We start from the raw sequence: 27,500 nt of genomic DNA on the forward strand, positions 1-27,500 counted from the left end.
TCCTTCACCACTGCTTAGCAACCGGTGTTGGTTTGTTTATGTCCCCATAAACTCAGCGCTTTGGCAAAAAAAAAAAAGAGACTGATAAAACAAGGACCCAGCTTTAAAAAACAAGTCCTGGGGTCGTTTCATTCAACTAAAACCTTTCAAGGCAGTGCCCCAGTATGGGCGCAGTCCAATGACTGACACAAGTAAAAGCTCCACTATTGATTTCTAATTATACACCTCACCGTATTACTGGTACTAGAGAGAGCAACAACACAGCCTCAATACACTGACCAAGTATTTTGACAGGAATCAAGTAAGATAAACCAACTCTGTCATAGTCAATTCACAGTTACCTCCCTTACCACTATTCCATGCAGTTGAGTAGATAACTGCTCCATAATCCCTGCATCCATCGATCTGGGTGGAGGCGCAATGGCCTAGTGGTTAGGGCAGCGGACTCGCGGTTTCGATTCCCAGACTGGGCGGTGTGAGTGTTTATTGAGCGAAAACACCTAAAGCTCCACGAGGCTCCGGCGGGGGATGGTGGTGAACCCTGCTGTACTCTTTCACCACAACTTTCTCTCACTCTTACTTCCTGTTTCTGTTGTGCCTGTAATTCAAAGGGTCAGCCTTGTCACACTGTGTCACGCTGAATATCCCCCGAGAACTACGTTAAGGGTACACGTGTCTGTGGAGTGCTCAGCCACCTGCACGTTAATTTCACGAGCAGGCTGTTCCGTTGATCGGATCAACTGGAACCCTCGATTTCGTAAGCGACGGAGTGCCAACTAAACCATCGATCTGGACAGGAGCTCTCTGAACAGACCTGGGGTGTTTATACCTTTTAGTCTACAGCAGAGGTTCTCAGCCATTTTTTGCCTACAGACCCCTTTGATCCCTATTTCAATTGGTTGGACCCTAAAAGCCATTTGACGTTTAAAGAAGGACACTCTTGCAAGTTCAAATTCTTTTTCAAACATATTTGTACAGGTAACAAGTTTACGGAGAAATGTTTGTTTACATACCTGTGTGCACTGTTGAAAATCGGAGACTGAGGCATTTTCCACATGGAGGCCAACATGTGGCAACACTGCTTCAGGTAGTTGAGGGCTGGGAGGCAGAGGTTCTCCGTGCAGTCATTGGTGGCGAAATCACTGCCAGAGTCAGAATCTCCATCACTGGAACATTCAAACTCCCCTGAAATGTAATATAAGAGTTTTGGGGTCCACACAAGCAAAATAGTAAATAGGGGATTCACAGCAGTATTTTAAGGGGCCATAAAAAAATAATTTTGTATTTATCATCATCATCATCATCATCGTTGGATGGTTTGACTGAAGGCTGGGAGGCTGCACCAGGCTCCAGTCTGATTTGGCAAGGATTCTACAGCTAGATGCCCTTCCTAACATCAACCACTCTAAGAGTGTAGTGGGTGATTTTATGGGCCACTGGCCGGCACGGGAGCCAGTCAGGCGGCACGGGAGCCAGTCAGGCGGCACTGGCATCGGCTACCTTCAAATGGTGCTTTTTATGTGCCACCAGCATGGGTGCCAGTCATGTGGCACTAGCATCGGCCACGTTCGAATGGTGCTTTTTATGTGCCACCAACATGGGTGCCAGTCAGGTGGCACTAACATTGGCCACGCTCAAATGATGTTTTTATGTACCAACAGCACAGGTGCCACTCATGTGGCACTCGTATTGACCACGCTTGAATGGCGCTTTTTATGTGCCACTGGCACGGGTGCCAGTCAGGCACCCGTATAATATTTTTTTCTGTAATATTCTACATATTTCAAGTTGCACAAGTTAATGGGTGAAAAACAAAATAGGAATTTTGAAAGAAGTTTCTATAAAACTAGTTTTTAAACATCGAATGGCTATGGGGATATACCAGAATAAAATAGTAACCAAAGGGGTCCAATGACGAAAATAAGGACCACTAATGATGATGAAGAGAGCACAAGAACAGCAGCAACAACAGTCTGCTGTAAACTTACCTGGACCACGGACATACTTCAACAGACAGAGTATACAGTCAACGGCAGCATTGGCAAAGACCAAAATATTGTCCGTGTTGAGGAATACTTCAAAGACATCAAGAACAGCAGCAATATGGCGCTGTCGAGATTCATTAATTTCCTCGTTTAATGTATATTCAATCTTCACAGCCTGGAGAGCTGCAAACAGGGGTCTCCACCCTGATCGGATCTCGGCGGTGCAAGCTTCCACAAGTTCACAGATTGAACATACAACCTGAAAGAATAGAATACATAAAATATTTTTGAAATATCATATATATATATATATATATATATATATATATATATATATATAGAGAGAGAGAGAGAGAGAGAGAGATAAAGAGAGGCAGATGTGTGACTGTGTAGCAAGTAGTTTGCTTCCTAACCACATGGTTCTGGGTTCAGTCCCACTGCGTGGCACCTTGGGCAAGTGTCTTCTACTATAGTCTCAGGCCAATCAAAGCGTTGTGAGAGGATTTGGTAGACGGAAACTGAAAGAAGCCCGTCGTATATATATATATATATATATATATATGTGTATGTATTGGTGTCAGTGTTTGTCACACCACCAGTTGACATCCGATGTTGGTGTGTTTACATTCCAGCGGTTCGGCAAAAGAGACTGATAGAATGAGTATTAGGTTTACAAAGAATAAGTTCTGGTGCCAATTTCTTCCACTACAAAAACCTTTAAGGTGGTGCTCCAGCATGGCCACAGTCAAATGACTAAAACATGTAAAAGAATAAAAGTATATATATATATATATATATATATATATATATATATATATATATATATATATATAGAGAGAGAGAGAGAGAGAGAGAGAGAGAGAGAGAGAGAGAGAGAGAGAGAGAGAGAGAGAGAGAGAGAGCAAAGGAGTAGGTATTTCAAATACAGGCAGATACCTTACATGCCATTAAAATCCAGACTTGGCTAACCATACCAGATATTTGTTTCAAATCATGGCACAAGGCCAGCAATTTCAGGAGAGAATGGTCAGTAGAAAGGTGTTTAACTGATAGTTTGAAGTATGTGTGTGTGCGTGTATGTATATGTTGTATGTATGTATGTGCATGTATGTATATATATATATATTAGTAGACACATTACATGTGATCTTCTTCTAGCACATTAAGAGTCCACCTAGTGGTCTCCTTTATATATACATATACAATGATCCTTTGAGATCTCAGATATTTTTTCTGAATCTCCTTGGTTGGTATTAAATTGATATTAATTAATATCCAATTTTTTACCCTACTGTTTTAATATATATATATATATATATATATATATATATATATATATACCATTGTGTCTGGGGAGAGTCATTTTCTTTTTGTGTCTTAAAATTTAACACATTCACCGGTAAAATTTCCACTTATTCCTTATTTTTATTTTCCTAAAATTTTCATTGCGCCTTGTAACCTTTTCAAGGTGTCACCAGCACAGGTGTTTTTATGCGGCACCAGCACAGGTGATTTTTTCATGGCACCACACACATACACATCTACATAAATATAAATACCTTCATACACACTCACATATGCATAGAAACAAGAGTCAGCCAGTATAGTGTTGTACCGTAGTGCCTGTATAGTGTGGTGTAATAGTACCATATAGTATGGTAGCAGATTGAAGTCATTGCTTCCTCTTACCTGATCTTGCACATCTCCATCACATATATCCATTGAGAAGAGACTTTCAAAACCTTTACACAGCAGCTCGTTCACATGAAAATGAGGTTTCTCTGTATGAGTACTCAATACTGACGTTATATAATCGTGCATGCAGGTCACAGCCATTTTGGAGATTCGTCTTTCCCTGTTGCCAGCAGCCTGAACAAAAACAGAACAGATACATAAAAACCATAAAACAAAACAGCTTCTAATGTAGTCATGTGACTAGTTTAGAATATATAATAGAGAAACAATTCTTAACCCTTTTGATACCAACCTGGCTGAAACCACCTTTGGCTCTGAGTACAAATATCTTGTTTTCATAAGTTTTGAATTAAAATCTTCCACCAAACCTTAGTCACAATTTATGTTCATAACACTAGCTTAATGATAACTAAGTTATTTTACTAAATTCTTTGTTATATTTAAAATTAATTGAAAGAAACACAGAACATCTCAACAGAAATACGGTAACGAAAGGGTTAAGGAGTGCACTGGGTGCTCTGTATGTGGCATTAGCATTGGTGCTTTGTATGTGGCACCAAGTAAATTGCAATACTAAAAGCCTTCAGCTGGGAAATGGAGAAGTAGTGAAGGAGGTGTCTTTGTGCAGGTTGAGAGATTAACATTTTAGCATTTATATATGCTTTTTCATCATCATTATTTAGTGTCCGTTTTCCATGCTGGCATGGGATGGACAGTTTGACAGGAGCTGATCAGCCAGGGAGCTGTCCAGACTCCAACTGTCAGCTGTGGCGTCATTTCTGCAGCTGGATGCCCACAAAAGACAACTGGAGTCTAGATGGTTTACATTCTGACATGCACCCACTAATATACATTCAACTGTACTGAAATGGTGAAATACACCGTTATTTACCTCAACCAAATGAGTGGAAACTGCATTGAAAGCCTGCACCAGGTGTAGCAATGGTCTGCCCGTGTGCAAGACTTTCATGAGAACTTCCTGAAGTCTGTAGAGCAGGAGAGCATTGGTTGGTAATTTGATAGCTACGTTGATGATTTCTCCATCGTCGCTGATTGTAGAGAGCTGTACGAGCTGGTGGTGGCTGGCTGTGCAAAGCTCAGACAGGAAACTAACCAGAGCTTGTAGGTTCAATTTCTGAGCAGCATCTTCGAAAAGACTAAATGACAAAAAGGTAAAAAAAAATAAAAAAAATAAAAATAAAAATTTAAGAAACAACAACAAAAAGACTTAAGAAAAAACAATAACAATAATTCTTTCTACTAAAATTTCGGTGGAGCGGGGTGGGGCATAGTCGATTATATCAACCCCAAAATGATGGAAGGATAAGTTAACCTTGGCAAAATTTATTATCTGGCACAGTAACAATTCTGCCTGCTGACCACCTTAATAATAATAATAATAATAATAATCTTTTCTACTATAAGCACAAGGCCTGGAACTTGAGGGGAGGTGATTAGTTAATTACATTGACCCCCCAGTGTTTTACTGGTACTTAATTTATTGACCCCTTTAAAGATGAAAGTCGAAGTTGACCCCTGAAAGTCATGAGGAAACAAAGACCACTTATGTGAATTTACTCAAACTCTTTTTTCTCCACCCTTGAAAAATTTTCACAACAGATTCGTATATATAATTGGAATTTACACCATCTGAAGTGTATTTTGTAGAAAGTTTCATTAAAAAAAATATCCTTTTTTTCTGGAAGTTATGAGGAAACAAACTCAAGGGAAGAGTACGTTTTTTTCTTCTTTTTTTTTATATATTGCCCACAAGGGGACAAACAAGGACATACAGAGGGATTAATTCGATTACATCGACCCCAGTACGCAACTGGAACTTAATTTATCGACCCCGAAAGGATGAAAGGCAAAGTCGACCTCGGCGGAATTTGAACTCAGAACGTAAAGACATACGAAATATCGCTAAGCATTTCGTCAGGCCTGCTAACGTTTCAGCCAGCTCGCCGCCTAAAGGGAAGAGTACGTTTGTGTAGGTCTGTCCCCTATTTTTCTCATTCAAAGATGAATTAAAGTTGAATAAAAGACAATGATGTATTTTACCGATCAACTTCTTGGGAGAGTCCACAAAGCGCTTTGGCAGCATGAGACGCACTGAGGACACCACCACCACTCAGGGCACTCTCCCATCCAGCTTCAACTTTGCTCAACCTCGTCAGTTCATGTACACTAATGGTTGGTGCCACAGGCATCACTGGTACCATTGATGTCATATACATCTCAGGATCACAACTGGAATTGAAAGAAGAAAAATAAAACCTTTAAATATACGCAACATCCAATGATTTGGCCATTGTAGAGGTGCAGGGCTTAGTGGTTAGGGGTGTTGGATTTGTGATTGTAAGATTGTGGTTTTGATTCCTAGACTGGGCGCCACCTTGTGTTCTTGAGTAAAACACTTCATTATACATTGCTCCAGTCCATTCAGCTGGCAAAAATGAGTAACCCTGCGAGGGACTGGCATCCCATCCTGGGGGGGGGGGGGGGAGTTTATGCACCATGCAAACCAGGAAACTGGCCCTTATGAGTTGACATGACCCATGGCTCCCCGTGCAGGTGGCACGTAAAAAGCACCATCTGAACGTGGCTGATGCCAGTGCTGCCTGACTGGCTCCTATGCCCATGGCACGTAAAGACCACCCGCTACACTCTCGGAGTGCTAGGAAGGGCATCCAGCTGTAGAAACATTTCCAGATCAGATTGGAGCCTAGTGCAGCCTCCTGGCTTGCCAGTCCTCAGTCAAACTGTCCATCCCATGCCAAACAAATGTTAAACAATGATCCCTTTTGGTCATGAATGACCATGAGATTGCACCTAGAAAGTTTCCCTCCAAGGCACGAGTCCAGGGCAAGGCTGTTTATGGAAGACCAGCGGTTACCCATGCATACCAGCCTCCCCACTCCACGCCACTGATGTTATCCAAGGGAAAGGCAAAGGGGCCGATACAGCTTGGCACCAGTGACATCGCAACTCCTTTCTACAGATGAGTGAACTGGAGCAACGTGAAATAAAGTGTCTTGCTCAAGAACACAACACACAGCCTAATTCAGGAATTGAACTCACTACTTCAAACCACTGAGCCATGCACCTTCACATGCCAACATGGAACATGGATATTAAATGACGATGATGATGATGATGACAAGAGGAGAGTGAGTGGATTGTTTCAGATAGAGTGAGAGAGAGATAGAGAGAGAGAGATAAAGAGAGATAAGAGAGAGAGAGAGAGAGAGAGAGAGAGAGAGAGAGAGAGAGAGAGATAGAGAGGGAGAGATAAAGAGAGAGAGAGAGAGAGAGGGAGAGATAAAGAGAGAGAGAGAGAGAGAGAGAGGGAGAGAGAGAGAGAGGGAGAGATAAAGAGAGAGAGAGAGAGAGGGAGAGATAAAGAGAGAGAGAGAGAGGGAGAGATAAAGAGAGAGAGAGAGAGGGAGAGATAAAGAGAGAGAGAGGGAGAGATAAAGAGAGAGAGAGGGAGAGATAAAGAGAGAGAGAGGGAGAGATAAAGAGAGAGAGAGAGAGAGAGAGAGAGAGAGAGAGAGGCTGATTGCTGACAACTTATCTTAACTTAAATGAACATGGTAGGTATTCTTTTATTCTTTTATTCTTTCACCTCGTTTCAGTCATGTGACTGCGGCCATGCTGGAGCAACCGCCTTCAGTCGAGCAAATGGACCCCAGGACTTATTGTTTGTAAGCCTATATGTATTATGAGTGGAGTGTTTTGAGAGAGAGAGTGATGGCTGGCACTTACTTATAAGAGCCGTCGGCATTCGGTATTGACATCACAGGTTGTTCATGGTGAACCTTAGGAAGACTTGATTGATTGTTGCCAGCGCTGAAGTAGGTGTGTTCAAGCCAGGCTATATGACTACAACACCTGAAACATAAGATTAATGTCAGACCAGAATAATAATAATAATAATGATGATGATAATAATAATAATTAATGATTAATAATTGAAATTGTGATGGCACCTGTGCCCAGCGTCGCCTTTCTGGCACTTGTGCCGGTGGCATGTGTAAAGACATTCAAGCGAGATCGTTGCCAGTGCCCCTGGACTGGCTCTTGTGCAGGTGGCACATAAAATACACCATTTTGAGCGTGGCCGTTGCCAGTACTGCCTGACTGGCCTTCGTGCCGGTGGCACGTAAAAGCACCCACTACACTCTGAGTGGTTGGCGTTAGGAAGGGCATCCAGCTGTAGAAACTCTGCCAAATCAGATTGGAGCCTGATGTAACCACCTGATTCACCAGTCCTCAGTCAAATCGTCCAACCCATGCTAGCATGGAAAGCGGACGTTAAACGATGATGATGATGAATAATAATGATAATAATAATAATAATTAATGATTAATAATAATAATGATGATAATAATCATAATTAATGATTAATAATAATGATGATAATAATAATAATAATTAATGATTAATAATAATGATAATAATAAAAATAATTGAGTTACTGCCAACATTTAATGGTCATTGTGGTTAACTATAGCAAAAAACAAAAAAACAAAAAAAAAACCTATGGTCAACACATCCAACTATGTCTAAATTTTTTTTGTCTGCTCGAAATAAATTTTTAATTTTTGTTAATTTTCTTACCTGAAAATATGTTTCCAGCAATCTGACGCATGGCTCCCCATCTCCAGGCCAATCAACATCACCACATCCATGCTGAGGATGTGCGCAGCATGAAGACGGACCAGTTTCTGTCGGTTGGGTAAAATCGGTGCCTTTAGAGGAAGCTTACGGTCGTGCAAGACCGAACGCTCTTCGATGACACAAGATGAGCTGGCCAACAGAGCAAAAACTGCAGCACATCGTTTTTGGAGACCTTTATGACAACAACAATAATAATAATAACAATAATAATAATAATAATAATAATAATAATAATAATAATAATAATAATAGTTTTAAATTTTGGCACAAGACCAGCAGTTTTGGAGGTGGGGTAGTCAATTACATTGACCCCAGTGTTCAACTGGTACTTATTTTATCGACCCTGAAAAGATAAAAGGCAGAGTGGACCTTGGTGGAATTTGAACTTGGAATGCACAGTTGGATGAAATGCTGCTTGACGTGCTAACGATTCTGCCAGCTCGCCACCTTCCATAATAAGGAAGGAAGGAAGGAAGGAAGGAAGGAAGGAAGGAAGGAAGGAAGGAAGGAAGGAAGGAAGGAGTGATGGCAAACTTGGTAGTGGGATGATGGAAATTCTACGGTGAAAAAAAAAATCAAACAGCGTTTCAACTCTGTGTGAGTATATGTGTGTATGTATGTGCATGTAGAAAGGAAATATGTGAATGCATGTGTGAACGAGCGTTCTTTCAGTAACAAACGATGATCGATGTCACATCTCAAAAGACAACCACTAGATAACATTGTAAAGTGTATTAATTCGATCTACCATCCATATTCTATCTGTTGTGTTACAAATAATTACTACAATCACACACACCTATACAAACATATATAAACTCATTAAAGAAAATAATAATTACCTGAGTGTATCATAATATAAAACGACTGCAGTTGAAAGGTGTATTATGAATTTGGTAATAAAAGAATTATTAAACTAAAAACTTGGTTTTATACCTTATTTATATATAAAATACTACAATTAGCCGTCATTTTGATGGCTTGTAAAACAATAATTTGAAACAAATGTGATGTAAAATCTTACCCAGAATGCAACATAATTTAGCCGCCTTCTGTAAGCCGGTCAAACTCTGGCATATAGCTTCACGGGCCTTCATGCTCTCCTCTCTTGCTCCTTCGGTGCCAAGCATTAGCGCCAGGCTGCTGGTTATACCACAGGAGCTCTTGCCGTTGAGGAGTACGGCAAGAACATCAAGCATACCATCCCAACAAGTAGAGAGTATCCTCTTTGCCAGTCTTTTACCTGTGGGAAGAGTAATTAACGAGGATGACAAAAATAACGATGACAATGATGACAATGACAATGATGACGATGATGATGATGATGTTGATAAGATTTGACAACAACAATGATAATGATAACAATGATGATGATGATGATGATGATGAAAGCAATAATGATAAGAACAATAATAATTATTAACGATGATCATGAAAATGATGACAATAATAATTATTAACGATGATCATGACAATGAGAACAATAATAATTATTAACGATGATCATGAAAATGATAATTATGTGAATGATGACGATGACGATGATGACAACGATAATTATGAGGATAACTATAAAGACGATGACACTAATGATAACAACAATTATGATGACAATGATGATGACAACAATAATGATAGTGATGATGACGATGACAACAATCTTGATGAGACAATGATTATCATAACGATGATGACAACACTGATAATGATGATGACGTGGGCAATTATCATCATCAACATCATCATCATCATTACTCCCCCCCCCCCCTCACAGTTGTAATGATGGAGATGTTGAGGGACCCTTACCTGCCATTACTGCATCTTTACTTGGTCGTTCTCTTCGTGAATGTCCAGCCTCCCTTCTATTTTCCCCTCTTCGAATGCTGTCCACCTCTTCATCCACCTCCTCCTCCTCTTCGTCGTCGTCATCATCGGAGAGCAACGTGCTGCATGTCGAGCGGGCATCCATCAGAATCTGACCACAGAGTTCATGACTGTCGAGACCATCAATGTCTGAAAATTTACCCCCCCAAAAAATAAGATAAATAAATAAAAATAAAATAAAATAAAATAAAAATAAAATAAAATAAACAAGAGCACTCAGAGAGCACAAACCTCCACCGAGGCAACACCAACGTCCTCTCAACGATTAGCCGGAGATGATTTTTAAAATGAGAATATCTGAAATAAACTCGACTGCCCTCACAAACGAAAATACTCAAAAGGAACCCGACTGCTCTCAAAAATTAAGTGAAAAAACAGGAAAAATAATCCAGAATCCTTGTCCGGTACCGGATTGGTCCCAAAATCTAATCAGTTCGTGCCAGTCATGAGGCCAAACATCTCTGAAAGTTTCATCTGAATCCATCCAGCGGTTCTTGAGATATCTTGTCTACAGACAAACAAACAAACAAGACTGACAACAATACCTCTGCCTTCGTTAAGGTGGAGGTAATAATAATAATAATAATAATAATAATAATAATAATAATAATAATTATTATTATTATTATTATTAAGGTGGTGAGCTGGCAGAATCGTTAGCATGCCAGGCAAGACGCTTAACGGCATTTCACCTGTTTTTACGTTCTGAGTTCAAATTCTGCCAAGGTCAACTTTGCCTTTCATCCTTTCAGGGTCGATTAAACAAGTACCAGTTACACACTGGGGTCAATATAATCGACTTAATCCTTTCCCCCAAATTTGAAGCCTTGTGTTTCCAGTAGAAAAGATTATCATTATTATTATTATAAAGTTGATAAGTTGGCCAAATCATTAGCATGTGGGGCAAAATGCTTAATAGCATTTTGTCCATCCTTACGTTATGAGTTCAAATGCTCCTGATGGCAAATTTGCCTTTCATTCTTTTGGGGTCAATAAATTAAATATCAGTTGAGCACTGGGGTCGATGTAATCAACTTACCCCCCCCCCCCCCCCGAATTGCTGGCCATGTGCCAAAATATGGAATCATCACCATCATCATCATTATTATTATTATTATTTAGATGTCCAAGGACATCACAGCTGTGACTAGTCAGTCCGATGCATGCTCAGAAGGCTCTGCCCACCAAGGGATGCCTGAACTGAATTAAGGGTTCCTCAACAACAGAAGATGTTGAGAAAAGCAAGAGAAAGTTTACCTGTCAGCATTGAAATCAGTGGAGATTCGTCATCAAACTGGTAACCAGCATTCTCTAATAGGTCTGTTGATATAATTTGCTTATAAACTTCACTGAGCCAACTTGTAGAGAGGAATACCACCAAACCGCTGTTGAGAACATTGTCTACAAACTGTTCCTGCAAAATACAAGAGAACGAAATCTAAGAATCACCAACTTAGTCAAATTGTAAATGTTACAATAAAATGAGTGAAGTTCTTGATTTTTTTTTTTTAAAGTTAATTTGTTAAGTTCTGTACATGAGATTCTTGGCTTTTGAGTCATTTTTATTTTCTAACTTTTTTCTGCTGATTAAAAACTATCCTTATCATCATTATTATTATTATTATTAAGGTGGCGAGCTAGCAGAATGGATGAAAAGCTTAGCAGTATTTTGAGCGTGGCCGTTGCCAGTACCGCCTGACTGGCCCTCGTGCCGGTGGCACGTAAAAGCACCCACTACACTCTCAGAGCGGTTGGCGTTAGGAAGGGCATCCAGCTGTAGAAACTCTGCCAAATCAGATTGGAGCCTGGTGTAGCCATCTGGTTCGCCAGTCCTCAGTCAAACCGTCCAACCCATGCTAGCATGGAAAGCGGACTTTAAACGACAATGATGATTATTATCAAATAAATAAATGCATGTAAATATGGAATGTTTACCTCTGTAACAAAAACTTTGCCCTGGAAGTCTGGCTTATAAAAGTTTTTCACGGATAACTTGAGGTTGAGTGACAGGACAGCAATGGACGTAACGTAAATACCATCAGCGTTCACTATCACAGTGGATTCATCACATTTGGGTGGGAATCCATTCACCATGTCTTGGTGCCACAAGGAAAATGGATTTAATACAAAAAAAAAATAAATAAATAAATAAATAAATTACATTTTTGAAAAATACATTTCTCAAAAGGTAGGAAATTCCTATTGCCAAACAATTATTGATCTTAATGACTTTCAGGGACATGGGATTTCATTATGTACTCATCACATAATATGAAGTATATTAAATGTTTTTATAAGTTAATACTGTGTTCTACTGTGTTAGCAGTGCGCTTTACATCACTTGTTTAGGTTATCTTCATATATAATTTCTATAGAATATCTGTAGAATTAATGATCTATGATGAGACAGAAATAAGATCCCCTCTACCGTTACGTTCTGAGTTCAAATTCCGCCGAGGTCGACTTTGCCTTTCATCCTTTCGGGGTTGATAAATTAAGTATCAGTTACGTACTGGGGGTCGATGTAATCGACTTAATCCCTTTGTCTGTCCTTGTTTGTCCCTTCTATGTTTAGCCCCTTGTGGGCAATAAAGAAATAAGAAATAAGATCCCATCCTATGAATGCCTTTTTAATTGTAAACTAATTTTTTTTTCTATAAGAATTGTCTAATTTTGGGAAAATGTCACATTTAGAGTTTTTGTGTGGCTACTGTTGTCGTTGGCTGTTGTGATAACTTGTTGAGTTTGTAGTAACGCCGTGCGCATACGTGGAATTAAACAAGCAAGCGTTTCCCGCTCAATTCATTCTCTTTCTCGCTGGCCAGCGATTGAGCATGGACGTGTGTTTAAGCTGTCTCTCTACATCTTTCGGACTTACACTCGACAGCTCGCTCACAACTACAGAACAACGTCCCAACAACTATGCTCATACACACAGAAGCTGTAACAACAAGAACTAAAGATGTTTATATATTTACCACCTGAATAAAGTGTTGTTTAAGTTGATAGTCTGGAGTTCAGCGTTCCGTTATATTCTTTAATTTTATAGTAGAAAGTCAGGTATACAATCTAAAGATGTATAACCCACTTTCTACTAAAAGTTAATGAATGAAAATGTGTTTCTTGGTCTATGTAGAGAAGTAACTGAATAAGGTGCAAAGAAAACAAAAAAGGGTGTTTAGCAAAGGTGTTAATTAAGAATACTCACCTGAACAAAACGAGGCAGCAAACTCCTGCAGCACATTGTCAACTCGACAGATTGACATCAGGTTCATAAGGCGTGGCAACAAATCGGCAAGTTTATTCATGTATTCCCTAGCATGTTCCCTTTCAGCGAGGTCTTGCTTCTGGCATAAGAAAGCCTTGGATGTGGTCGAGTTGGGGGCGGTTTTCTTGGTGAGTGTTTCTTGAGCTGCTTTTGACGAGGACGTGTCATTCGGCAGGTTTCCCGGCTCCTGGACAGGGTGAGGTGGACAGTAGACATGACTTACGACGGAGCTGTCACTGCAGCTGTCCTCATCACTGTCATTGTCATCACATGCTGCGTCGTCAATTTCTTGTTGACTTTCACCGTCGACTCTCTCATCCTCATCCTCCTCATTGTCAATTTTCTCCTCCTCCTCCTCTTCCTTCTCCACTATCACCACTGACACCTCTTCTCCTCCTCCTCCTCCTCCCACTTCAGCATCTTCTACCCCCACCTCAGCAACTTCTCCTCCCACCTCTTCTCCTTCAAAACTATCACTGGTAGCTGTCTTGAGAACGTCAGCTGGTTCTACATCTGTCGGCAATGGGTTTGTGCCCTCATGCTCGATATTCGAGTTGTGCTTAGAATCTGTTGAAAGAACAATACAATAATATAATATAAATACACATATATACACACATTTATACACACACACACATACTTCCCCATCTAAAATAAGGACACAGTACTGCAATAGTCTGGGTTTCAAGGGCCCGCAATTGTTCAACATCCTTCCAGGCAACCTTAGAGATCTACATAGTGTTAATGTAGAAGTTTTTAAGGAAGGTCTGGACAGGTTTTCTATCTGAGAAACTAGATGAACCCACATCGCGGCAGGAGACGCAAAGAAGAGCAGATCCGTCCAAATTGCTACTTCACCAAAAACAATACCAGAAACATCACCGAGTAACTACAGGTGGTGCTCCAGCATGACCTCAGCCCTGGGCTGAAACCAGGAAAAGATTAAAAAATAAAAGATCTATATATATATATATATATATATACACCTTTCTTTCTCCCTTTTCACACACACACATATATGATGGGCTTCTTTCAGTTTCCATCTACCAAATCCACTCACAGGGCTTTGGTCAGCCCAGAGCTATAGTAGAAGACACTTGCCAAAGGTGCCATGCAGTGGGACTGAACCCAGAACCATGTGGTTGGGAAGCAAGCTTCTTACCACACAGCCATACATGTGCCTATAAATAAGCATCCTCCTCCTCCTCCTCCTCTTCATCATGATTAAAGCAATGTATACACACACGCACACACAAAATTTATAGAGTAAAATGAACGACACGAACCTCTCTCCTGGCGGTCATAGAAACTGTTAATGTCCTTCACAACGTCCTCCGGAATATCAATACCCTTACTCAGTCGTTCGAGGGTGCGTAACAGCATCGTTATACACTCAACGCTCGTTATACACACAGCAGAGTCATTACAATGGCAACATTCCTGGATACTGTCTATGATTCTGAAACGCGAACCAAAGGAAAAAACAAAAAAAACAAAACATCCATCAGTTTTTATTCCAAGCCAGTAACATCATCATCTTCATCCTCTTCAATCTCTTCTGCCTCCTCATCATTTAACCCTTAAGCATTCAGATTATTCAAATTTAATGCTAATTTATGAAAATTTTCTATATTTAAGAGATGAATTATGTACATTATTTACATTAGACAGATATTTGTCCTCATCTTGTTTGTTGTTAATATAGTGTAGTGGTTAAGAGTGTGGGCTACTAAGCCCAAGATTCCGAGTTCGATTCCAGGCAGTGACCTGAATAATAATAATAATAATAATAATAATTACATTGAAAAATACCTTAGGTATGAGAACCAAGGTTCGAAATTTCCCCAAGACACCTGATAAAGGCTGGAGGGTATATAATAAGAGTGCCTTGAGCAAGTCTTTTTCTACTATAAGCCCTAGGCTGAACAAAGCCTTGTGAATGGATTCTGCTGCTGCTGCTGCTGCTGCTGCTGCTACTACTACTACTACTACTACTGCTGCTGCTGCTGCTATTCTTGTGGCAACCACCCCAACACGATTTATAACACAACCCAATTACAGTGGGAGACAGAGAGAGAGAGAGAGAGAGAGTGAGATTCAAACTTGCAACAGAGTGACAAAGAGTTCATTGGACTTACAGCTTCATGAATGCGATATCGGATTTCTGATTGGAGAGTTTCTTTTCAGAATTGGTGGATTCCGAGGCCGTCGGCGCAGCAATGTCGAGGACGCCTCTGGGAGAGTTGAACAACTGCAACAGAGCGGCAACACACAGGGGAAACAATCAGTAACACAGAGATAATATGATGGTGCGTCTCAGGCGACATGGATGTCGTCTGGTGCAGAGGGATAACAAGGTAGCACTGCCATTTGTAGGAGAGGTTGGGAAGGTGATGGGGCCAAGTTGAGTGTAGTGTCGGAATGAAACTGGGGACGCTAAGCTGAGTTAAGAGAAGTTGGTGCTTCTTCAGATTAGAGAACGGAAAACATGTACAGACACACTCGAAGACGTCATAACTTTGCATCACTTTTTCATTCATTACATCGACCCCAGTATGCAACTGGTACTTAATTAATCGATCCTGAAAGGATGAAAGGCAAAATCAACCGATGCTGGTGTGTTTACGTCCCCCGTAACTTAGCGGTTCGGCAAAAGAGACTGATAGAATAAGTACTAGGCTTACAAAGAATAAGTCCTGGGGTCAGTTTGTTTGACTAAATGCGGTGCTCCAGTATGGCCGCAGTCAAATGACTGAAACAAGTAAAAGAGAGAGTAATATCCATTAACCATGCTAGCATGGGTTAGACAGTCCGAAATGAGCAGGTGAGCCAGAGAGCTGCTCCTGGGTCCATTGTGTGCATGCATGTATGTATGTAGATAGACAGACAGACAGACAGACAGATAGATAGATAGAGAGAGAGAGAGAGTAAGAGAGAGTGGAGTACAAACCAGTTTCAGAGCTTTCAAAGCATCATGTCGGTGTTGTGGAGGAGGATAGAGTAACATCCGGTGAAAGAGTGATTCTAGAACAGGTCTTAGGCTACCGACTGACCCTACCAAACGCACCAATTGAACTGCAATGCTGAATAAGATGAAGAGACAAAGAGACAAAAAACAGAGGAGTTAGTTCACAGCATCAACAATTAGAGGAGACAATGGAGATGCTTCATTGTCATGCAATGAGATAAGATTATAGCAATTAAAATCAATTAAATCACACGCAATAGTGTGTTAGTAATAATAAAATGTCATGACACACCAGCTCTGTTGGATTAGATGGACGGGGGGGGAGAAGAAGGAGAGGAGAGAGTGGAAGTGGAGGATGAGAAGGTGGAGAAGGAGGTGGAGGATGAGAAGGTGGAGGAAGATGAGGAGGAGGAGAAGGTGAAGATGAAGATGGTGGTGGAAGAGGTGGAGAAGGAGGTGGAGGATGAAAAGGTGGAGGAGGAAGATGAGGAGAAGATGGTGGTGGAAGAGGTGGAGGATGAGAATGAGAAGATGGTGGTAGAGGATGAGAAATAGAAGGTGTTGGAGGAGAAGGTGAAGAAGATGGAGAAGAAGAAGAAGAAGATGGAAACAAGGGGAGATGAGATGAAGGAAGAGGAGGTGGAAAAGGAGGAGAAGAAGAAAATTTATTTGGAAAGAGAGAAAGAGAGAGAGAGAGAGAGAGAGAGAGAGAGAGAGAAAGAGAGAGAGAGAGATCTTACTTGTAAATAACTTTAGCTGTGGTGGCAAGGAGATTCGGAGCAGTCGTGGAACATCCTGATCCTCGACCGATTTCTTCATCGGGATTTCGTGGAGTTGTGACACTTCGTTCTGATCTTGGAGTTCCAAGCAGAGATATCAAGGCGGGACATAAATGTTTCCTATGTAACAACAACAACAGCAACATCAATAAGAATACTTTCCCTGTAGAAATCAGATATATATCCATTTAAAATTCTATTGCCCTTAACTGCAGAAAGCAGTTTTATATATATGAATCCATCTTTTGTTGAGATATGTCAAGCTTATGAGATGGTATCAAAAAGCTCAAGGACTAGTTCTGTAGCGTGCCAACAGATGGCGGCATGCGGTTGCATGCACAGTGAGAGCTAGCAGTGACCTTCATGAGGCAGTGTGCCAAGTGGCATCACTGTGTTTTGCTTTGCATGTTGTGAAATTTGTGTTTTTTGTGACCTCATGTATGCAGTAGTCTGCGACTTTTGTCATGGACAGGAAGTTGGAATAAAGAGCCAATGGCAAGTGTCTTCTACTATAGCCTCAGACTGACCAAAGCCTTGTGAGTGGATTTGGTAGACGGAAACTGAAAGAAGCCCCCGTATTCGCCATGATAGATCGCTGACCACTACATTTATTTTTTCTCTCCTTGTTTCTTTCTGTGTTCCTTTCAGTTGAAGAGCGTAGGCTCGAAACGTCAAAGACTTTCTCTATTCCTGAGCGTTATACTAATACATCCATTTGTTGTTTACACCACCTGTCTTCGTCTGTTGTTTTTTTCGTAAATTCTCCCATATATACATGTATATATACGAGGGGCTTTTTTCAGTTTCCGTCTACCAAATCCACTCACAAGGCTTTGGTTAGTCTGAGGCTATAGTAGAAGACACTTGCTCAAGGTGCCACGCAGTGAGACTGAACCCAGAACTATGTGGTTGGGAAGCAAGCTTCTTACCACACAGCCACACCCACGTCTATAATACACAAAATATTGCAAGAATTTTTTTATACAATTCCTAACAATAGGATTTTTTTAAACATCAAATGGCTAGGAAGGGCCATTTCAAGTAAAACAGGAATCCAAGGGGTTCAAAGGAAAGAAAAACGGGATTTAGAAATGCTTCATTAGGTAATGTAGTCCTAGATGTACACAGGTCTGCTGAATATTGATTGAGCTGGGATTAAACGGCAAAAATTACAAGAACAAAGAGATAAAAATGTTACTGACCATAATAAGTCCACAAACAGTGATTGTCTGGTCAGGATTTTAGAAGAATTGGACAAAATGGTGAGAATGCATTCCAATAATAATGGAATTGAGTGTTTAGATGAAGTGACGTTGTTACTGGAATAAAAAAAAAACATTTTAAAAAATTAAAAAAAAAAAAACACATTTCAGCAAAAAGAACATGTTTTTATTTTTTTAAAAATTTTTACTTGTTTCAGTAGTTAGACTTCGGCCATGCTGGAGCATCGCCTTGAAGAATTTTTAGGCAAATGAATTGACCCTAGTATTTGTTTGGTTGTTTTAAAACTTGGTGCTGGTTCTATCAGCCCCTTATTGCTGAACCGTTAAGTTATGGGGACGTGAACATACCAACACCAGTTCTCAAGTATTGGTGGGGGACAAACACAGACAGACACACACACACACACACACACACACAAACACAGACAGAGACACACGGTTTTGGTCAGCCCAAGGCTGTAGTAGAAGACACTTGCCTAAGGTACCATGCAGTGGGACTGAACCCAGAACCATGTGGTTGGGAAGCAAGCTTCTAACTACAAAGCCATACCTGCGCCTATATATATATATATATATATGGTGGTTGTCTACTCCTTAAACAGAGTTTGACCACCTCCTGCACCTACACCTTAGCCCTTTCATGGCTTTTTAAACCAGACAGTGTTTTGAAAAAACACCCACACAGATTGCACCTCTGATTTGCACTACCAATACAATATATATATATATATATATATATATATATATATATATACACACACACATATACACATGGGCTTCTTTCAGTTTCCGTCTACCAAATCCACTCACAAGGCTACAGTAGAAGACACTTGCCCAAGGTGCCACACAGTGGGACTGAACCTGGAACCATGTGGTTAGGAAGCCAGCTTCTTATCTTATCAAACAGCCACACCTGTGCCTTATGGATATTTTTGCTAAAATCCTTTTCAAATGATGATTCAGAAGAGTTTGTACTCTTCACTAACAAAAGAGATTATAGAGTCTGCTTGCTTCCCAACCTCATGGTATGTGGTACCTTGAGAAAAACTCTTCTATAACAACCGTTAGTTGACCAAAAACCTTATTGGTAGATTTGGTAGATGGAAACAGAAAGAAACCTGCCATGTGTGCATACGTGATTATATTTGCATAATAAGCTACATCTGTTGCATTCGAACAGCAGTTTTTATAGCATTTGTTATCTTATCAGAATTTTCTGTTTAATTTCAATATAGGACAACGTGTATTTGATTCACTGATTAATAAACTTTATTGATCAAATCTGGTTACAATTGTGCTCTCTGCACACGTCTGGTTTAGGGTTAACCAACTGTTTTTACCATAATTGATTTATCCTACTACATTTTATATACATCTGTGTGTGCGTGTAGTTATATACATATGTGTGTGTGTGTATGTGTGTATACTCTTTTGCTCTTTTACTTGTTTCAGTCATTTGACTGCGGCCATGCTGGGGCACCACCTTTAATCGAGCAAATCGACCCCAGGACTTATTCTTTGTAAGCCTAGTACTTATTCAATCGGTCTCTTTTTGCCGAACCGCCAAGTTACGAGGATGTAAACACACCACCATCAGTTGTCAAGCGAAGTTGGGGGGGACAAACACAGACATACAAACATATACACACATACATACATATACATATATATATATGTGTGTATATATATATATATATATATATATATATATATGACGGGCTTCTTTCAGTTTCCGTCTACCAAATCCACTCACAAGGCTCTGGTCGGCCAGGGTCTATAGTAGAAGACACTTGCCCAAGGTGCCACGCAATGGGACTGAACCCGGAACCATGTGGTTGGTAAGCAAGCTACTTACCACACAGCCACTCCTATATATGTATATCAATGTTTGTTTTTATGTTACGATAAAAATAATTTAACATTAAACTAAAGGATCACCCAATACATTTGGTAGAATGTTTCCTTGACCCATTAGCGCTCATGGCCCCTTTTTTTTTAGGACCAGAAAGATAATCCATCATATTTCTGCAACACCTGTATTTTTCTCAGATATCTTTAGTTAGTCATCAAGACCGGATTGTCTTTCAAATATTGTAATAAAATTTTTTCGAAGAGGGGAAGAACAAGAAAATCATGAAAAATGTGTGGACACATAAAAAATAAAAAAAATAAAAAATATATATAAGAAAACAAAAATGAAACTCTTGAGAATTCTTATAGAAGACTTACTTTTGTGTTTCTTCTAATTTCTTGGTAAAGAATTTCAAGATAGAAATGACTTCTTGAAGTGCACAATCCATGTTGACATAATCTATAATAAAATGATATTGTCACGTGTATAGGAGAGAGAAATATTAGGGTTAGACGGAAGGGTTTCAGTATTGAAAGTTAGCTAACTTTGAAGTAAGAGGGTGGGTCAAAAAGTAATGCCATTTTGTTTAGGACAGGTATAATTACCAGCACAGGTACATGTATCATACATCAAAACGAAGCTCATTATGAGTTTATTGTTTTTCCTTTTTGGCAAGAAATCAACCAAAATAACACCTTGAGCATCCCAAAAGACAGTCGCCATGATTTTTCCAGCTGATTTTTGTGTCTTGAACTTTTGCGGTGTTGGTGACGTAGAGTGGCGCCATTCTATTGACTGCCTCTTTGATTCTGGTTCATAATGATGAATCCATGTTTCATCACCTGTTACGAGCCTTCGAAAGAAGGTGTCTCTTAGTGAAGAAGTGGTTCAAGGAACAGTCAACAGAATTTTACGGGGCAAGGATACATGCTCTCATTTGAAGGTGGAACATGTTATTGAGAGAAACTGTGACTATGTTGAGAAGTAGGGATGTGATCCACAGAGGACCAGCTTCATTTTGATATATGATACATGTTCCTGTGTTGGGAATTATACCTGTCCATGATGAATCTCCCTGAGAACTATGTTAAGGGTACACATGTCTGTGGAGTGCTCAGCCACTTGCACGTTAATTACACAAGCAGGCTGTTCCGTTGATTGGATCAACTGGAACAATCATTGTCATACCCAACGAAGTACCAGAAACAAAGAGGGAGAGATTTCATTAAAGATGAAAAATACATGACAGGGCTTAATTAAGAGAAGTGGCCATGGCTGGAATGCCTTGGCCCATAGTTCTGTTCTGCTGGCCAAGCAACAGTAACGACAACAATATTAATTAAGGGAATATGTTAGTTATACCTTTCGGTTCAAAATCTTTCATCACATTATTATCTTTTTTCTCCTTTCCATGCTGCAACACATAATGATAGCAGTTAGTTAATTAATCATAACACAAATTTAACATAAACTCTTAATTAAGCATTAATAGAAATACTTGCAGTTAATTAGACAGTGGAAATTGTTGTGGTGGTGGTGATTGTAGTGGTGGTGGTTGTGGTGATTGTAGTGGTGGTGGTAGCAGTGGTGGCGGTGATTGGAGTGGTGGTGGTTGTGGTGGTAGCAGTGGTCATGGTGGTTGTAGTGGTGGTTGTGGAGGCAGTGGTGATTGTGGTGGTGGTGGTAGTGGTGGTGGTGGTGGTGGTGGTGGTTGTGGTGGAGGAGGTTGTTGAAGGTGGAGGTGGTTGTTGAAGGTGGTGGTGGTGATTGTAGTGGTGGTGGTAGTAGTTGTGGTGGTGGTAGTGGTCATGGTGGTTGTAGTGGTGGTGGTAGTGGTGGTTGTGGAGGCAGTGGTGGTAGTGGAGGCAGTGGTGACTGTGGTGGTGGTGGTAGCAGTGGTTGTGGTGGTCATGGAGGTTGTGATGGTAGTGGTAGTAGTAGTGGTTGTGGTGGTGGTGGTGGGTTGATAGTGGAGGTCGTAGTGGTGGTGGGTGTGGTGATTGTGGTGATGTTTGGTGGTGGCCACAGTTAATTAACCACTGCTAAATATATACACAGCTAAATTAAAAATAGAAATACAATGTTAATTACACAATACAAACACGTACTGCTAATTAAATAACAAAATACAAACAATTAATTAAATGACATCAGAAAGACATGCAGTTAATTAGACAATGACAAATAATTAACCAATTTTAACATGAACACAGAAAGATACAATTAATTAAATAATAATTAATAGAAATCCACACTGAAGTGTGTAACAACAATAATATGTGTAATTAGGAAATTTCAGAAGAAATACACAGTTAATTACACAACAGAAAAAGGAAACGAGATAAGTAATTAGTTGGATAGAATATAAGCTAATGAGCTCAGAATAAGAGCTGGGCAGATCTAGAGACAACAGCAGCAGCAGCAGCAGCAGCAGCAGCAGCAGCAGCAGCAGCATCATCATCATCATCATCATCATCATCATCATCATCATCATCATCATCATCATCATCATCATCATCATCATCATCATCATCATCATCATCATCATCATCATCATCATCATCATCATCATCATCATCATCATCATCATCATCATCATCATCATCATCATCATCATCATCATCATCATCATCATCATCATCATCATCATCATCATCATCATCATCATCATCATCATCATCATCATCATCATCATCATCATCATCATCATCATCATCATCATCATCATCATCATCATCATCATCATCATCATCATCATCATCATCATCATCATCATCATCATCATCATCATCATCATCATCATCATCATCATCATCATCATCATCATCATCATCATCATCATCATCATCATCATCATCATCATCATCATCATCATCATCATCATCATCATCATCATCATCATCATCATCATCATCATCATCATCATCATCATCATCATCATCATCATCATCATCATCATCATCATCATCATCATCATCATCATCATCATCATCATCATCATCATCATCATCATCATCATCATCATCATCATCATCATCATCATCATCATCATCATCATCATCATCATCATCATCATCATCATCATCATCATCATCATCATCATCATCATCATCATCATCATCATCATCATCATTATTATTATTATTATTATTATTATTATTATTAAGGGGGCAAGCTGGCAGAATCGTTAGCACGCTGGGCAAAATGTGTAGCAGCATCTTGTCTGCCGCTATGTTCCGAGTTCAAATTCTGCTGTGATTGACTTTGCCTTTCATCCTTTTGGGGGTCGATAAATTAAGTACCAGTTGCGTACTGCGGTCGATCTAATCAACTGGTCCCTTCCCCCAAAATTCGGGCCCTGTGCCTAGAGTAGAAAAGATTATTATTATAATATTATTATTAAGGCGGTGAGCTGGCAGAAACGTTAGCACGCTGGGCCAAATGCTTAGCAGTGTCTCCTCTGCCGTTACGTTCTGAGTTCAAATTCCGCCGAGGTCGACTTTGCCTTTCATCCTTTTGGGGACGACAAAATTAGCACCAGTGAAGCACTGGGGTCGATGCAATCAACCAATAGAAAGGATTATTATTATTATTATTATTATTATTATTTATTATTAATAGGTCACATGGCCTAGTGTTTAGGGTGCTGCACCCATGATCGCAAGACCGTGATTTCAATTCCTAGACTGGGTGGTGCATTGAGTTCTTGAGCAAAACCCTTCATCTTATGTTTCTCAGCAATCACTTCAACACCTGACACGTGGTACACCAGTGCACCTGTTCAGACAAATCATTTGTACAGGTTGTTTGGCAAAAAAAAAAAAAAAAAGCTGGACGCACATACGTGGCAGAGGTTTACGCTCTCTAAGTGCTCTTATTATTATTATTATTATTATTATTATTATTATTAGAGCTAGTAGAATTGTTAGAACTTAAGGAAAAAATGCCTTGCATCTCTGGAGATTCTGAGTTCAAAACCCACCAAGGTCAACTTTTCCTTTCATTCTTTTGTGGGCAATTTATATTTAACAAAGAACCAATTTCAATCTATTGATTTCTTCCACTGGTTTCAATAATTTGACTGCGATCATGCTGGAGCACATTACCATACAGGATATTATTTTTTTAGTTACAAAAACACAAATTACAAAAAAAACACACACACACACACACAAATAAATAGAAATAAAAAAAAAATAAAATAAAAATGGTCAAGAAATAAAGCATAATGTTAATAATTACTCTAATTAAAATTAGTACAAGCACAGCAAATTAATGGTTATTGTTTTATTAACGTTACTAACAGGCATTTTTTTTTAATGCATGAATGAACACATGAGGTTATGCAACATCGATGACTGGCGTAAGACGTTCCGTGGTGGAACAGGCATGCTACGCGACTTTACAATAACGAACATACCCGGGGTACTTTGTTTTTCTCGACAGTCTCCTGTAGTCTCTTTGTGAAACAGCTCAGCATTTGCGTGATGGTGGCTTTGATAGCTGTCTGTACACTGATCGTGCCACCAACAAAAATCTTTATATACACCTACAGGACAGATAATATAGACATTCATTTATGCGTTCGTTTCATGGTGATGTGGTGATGTTCATGCTGGATTATACACGTAGAGATACAATAATACATGTTCCTTACTTCGTCAGTTTGTTTCAGCCGTCTCGATGAAGGCCACATCAGAGAAGTGCCCCGCAACCAATATGTCGCAACACACTGGTGTGCCATGAGCTGATGTTAGGTGTGCCACGGTGTCACTTGAATATAATTTTTTCCCCTTATACTTTTGGTTATATTTTTAGTGCACCACAAATGAAAAAAAGGTTGCAGATCGCTGCACTAGAGCATAGTCTAAACTATTAAAGCTGGGGCCATGCTGGAGCATAGACTAAACCATTACAGTTGGAACCACACAAGACCACAGGCTGACCCATTGCAGCTGGGGTCACATGAGAGCATTGCTTAACCCAGTGTAGCTGGAACCACACAAGAGCACAACCTGACCTTTTATAGCTGGGGGCCACACCAGAGTACAATCTAACCCATTACAGCTCAGAGCTACATGAGAGCACAGCCTAACCCATTACAGCTCGGGCCACACTGGGGTCACACAAGAACATAGCCTAACCCCTTAAAGTTGGGGCCACATGAGAGCACAGCCCAACCCATTATAGCTGGGGCCACACAAGTGCACAGCCTAACCCATTACAGCTGAGCCATGCTGGGGCCACACGAGAACATAGCCTAACCCCTTATAGCTGGGGCCACACGAGAGCAGGATACAACACTACCCTTGCATTACAATATATGTTGCCATGGGTGGATGGGCTTTCTGTAGCACTATACATTGCCAATCCCTACAGTAGTTTAACAGCTCCTCAGAGTCATGTGGCACCTTCAAGTTAACCTTCACCATTTCATCCTAAATCTTCCTTGGCCTCCCTTTTGGTGAATTCTACTAAATTGGAACACTTGGCATTTCCTTATACAGTAGTCACCCTGTGTGTGCATCGCACACCCATACGACCATAACCTTTTTGCTTGTACACAACATGATGCCTCTTATGGCACATGATGTTTCTTGTGGCACATGGTGCCTCTTATGGCATAGGATACCTCTTGTGACACATGATGCCTCTCATGGCACATGATGCCTCCTTATGGCACATGATGCCTCTTATGACTTGTACACAACATGATGCCTCTTACACCTGGTCTTTCTCTAAGTTCATTTGAGTCATTCATGCATATTGACGTTACACATCCAATGAACCATGCCTGCCTCATTTCTTTCCATCTTTTGCAAGTCTTCTGCTCTGAGGACCAACATCTCCCATGAAGCACAACAATTCTAAAACATTATAAATGTAACCACATCACTGAAAAGAATCTTTGTTGGAAAGTGTGCATCTTCTGAACCATTTTGCCAAGAACTGCTCACAAAATTCCACACTTTGGTCTGGATCATCTTCATTGAGAGAATGGACTATTCTTTGAATGTAATTTTTCTGATGACAGCATTTCAAAATACAATGGACCCTTGGTTTTGAAATTTTTATCATACAACTTGCTTGCTGCACGGATTTTCTCAAAATCTGGCCAAAGACGGCCCGAGATATCCAACCAGAACACCATTATTGCACCTACGAAGAACTGTCTTCGATCTCTACTGATCATCATCTTCTTCTTCTCCTCCTCACCACTTCTTTAGTTCAGTGAAAGACAGAACCATTGAGTGAGGAGATAATTAAAAGATGTGGTACCTACCTGGGAGATTTCTATGATTATCTTGGAATTCATGCACCATGCTGTGGAAAATGTCATGTTTAACAGCAGCTGAAAATAGAATTATATGCACATGTTTAGTGACCAAAGTAGAATTATATACACATGGTGTATTGGTCAAAGGAAATGTGTATTGGTCAAAATGAAGTCTGGCTGCCAAACTAGAATTATATACATGTTTAGCGGCCAAAGTAGAAATTTATACACAATATATATACATGTTTAGTGGCTTAAGTAAAAATATATATACACAATATATATATGTGTTTAGTGGCAAAAGTAGAACTATATATACACAATATATATATATGTTTAGCAGTTAAAGTAAAAATATATATACAATATTAAAACTCATGACTCCGTCGGTCATGAATGGCCATGGGCGCACCTTAGAGGTTCCCTTCCAGGGTACAAGTCTGGGCGGTAAGTTGCCTCACCGGTAAATGCACAACCTAGGGTTGTTTTTATGGAAGACCAGTAGTCGCCCATGCATGCCAGCGTCCCCTCTCCATGCCACTGATGTTATCCAAGGGAAAGGCAAAGGGGCTGATACAGCTTGGCCCCAGTGACGCTGCAACTCATTTCTACAGCTGAGTGAGTGAACTGCAGCAACGTGAAATAAAGTGTCTTGCTCAAGAACACAACATGCAGCCTGGTCTGGGATTCAAACCCATGAAATAGTAATCATGAGTGCAATTCCTTAACCACTAGGTCACATGCCTTCATACACACACACACACATACAAAATCATCGTCTTTTAATGTCCATTTTCCATGCTATCATGGGTCTGATGGCTCCACAGGCGCTGGCCAGCAGGTCCAAAATCCATTTTTCGGTTTTGGTATGATTTCTACAGCTTG

General features: G+C 40.1%; 1 protein-coding gene across 2 annotated transcripts in view; it reads right to left on the reverse strand.

Annotated features, from left to right (window-relative positions):
* The window catches only part of LOC106876896 (brefeldin A-inhibited guanine nucleotide-exchange protein 3), a 64,169-nt gene that overhangs the window by 31,096 nt on the left and 5,573 nt on the right, over positions 1–27,500 (reverse strand). The window contains exons 5-25 of one of the 2 annotated variants that reach the window (XM_089343484.1): positions 26,622–26,690; positions 24,759–24,887; positions 21,701–21,752; positions 20,716–20,797; positions 18,466–18,582; positions 17,225–17,383; positions 16,467–16,599; positions 15,655–15,767; positions 14,803–14,975; positions 13,457–14,083; positions 12,184–12,344; positions 11,506–11,662; positions 10,171–10,377; positions 9,389–9,607; positions 8,305–8,536; positions 7,449–7,574; positions 5,742–5,930; positions 4,573–4,837; positions 3,675–3,854; positions 1,989–2,244; positions 1,014–1,185 (exon numbers count right to left, since the gene is read on the reverse strand). In XM_089343484.1, the coding sequence (XP_089199610.1) occupies positions 1,014–1,185; positions 1,989–2,244; positions 3,675–3,854; positions 4,573–4,837; positions 5,742–5,930; positions 7,449–7,574; positions 8,305–8,536; positions 9,389–9,607; positions 10,171–10,377; positions 11,506–11,662; positions 12,184–12,344; positions 13,457–14,083; positions 14,803–14,975; positions 15,655–15,767; positions 16,467–16,599; positions 17,225–17,383; positions 18,466–18,582; positions 20,716–20,797; positions 21,701–21,752; positions 24,759–24,887; positions 26,622–26,690 (3,818 nt within the window). The remainder of the gene's footprint in view (positions 1–1,013; positions 1,186–1,988; positions 2,245–3,674; positions 3,855–4,572; positions 4,838–5,741; positions 5,931–7,448; positions 7,575–8,304; positions 8,537–9,388; positions 9,608–10,170; positions 10,378–11,505; positions 11,663–12,183; positions 12,345–13,456; positions 14,084–14,802; positions 14,976–15,654; positions 15,768–16,466; positions 16,600–17,224; positions 17,384–18,465; positions 18,583–20,715; positions 20,798–21,700; positions 21,753–24,758; positions 24,888–26,621; positions 26,691–27,500) is intronic. The other variant, XM_089343485.1, reaches the window with a different exon arrangement.

The sequence above is a fragment of the Octopus bimaculoides genome, chromosome 27, assembly GCF_046866305.1.
Source record: "Octopus bimaculoides isolate indiv1 chromosome 27, ASM4686630v1, whole genome shotgun sequence".
NCBI classification, from domain to species: domain Eukaryota; kingdom Metazoa; phylum Mollusca; class Cephalopoda; order Octopoda; family Octopodidae; genus Octopus; species Octopus bimaculoides.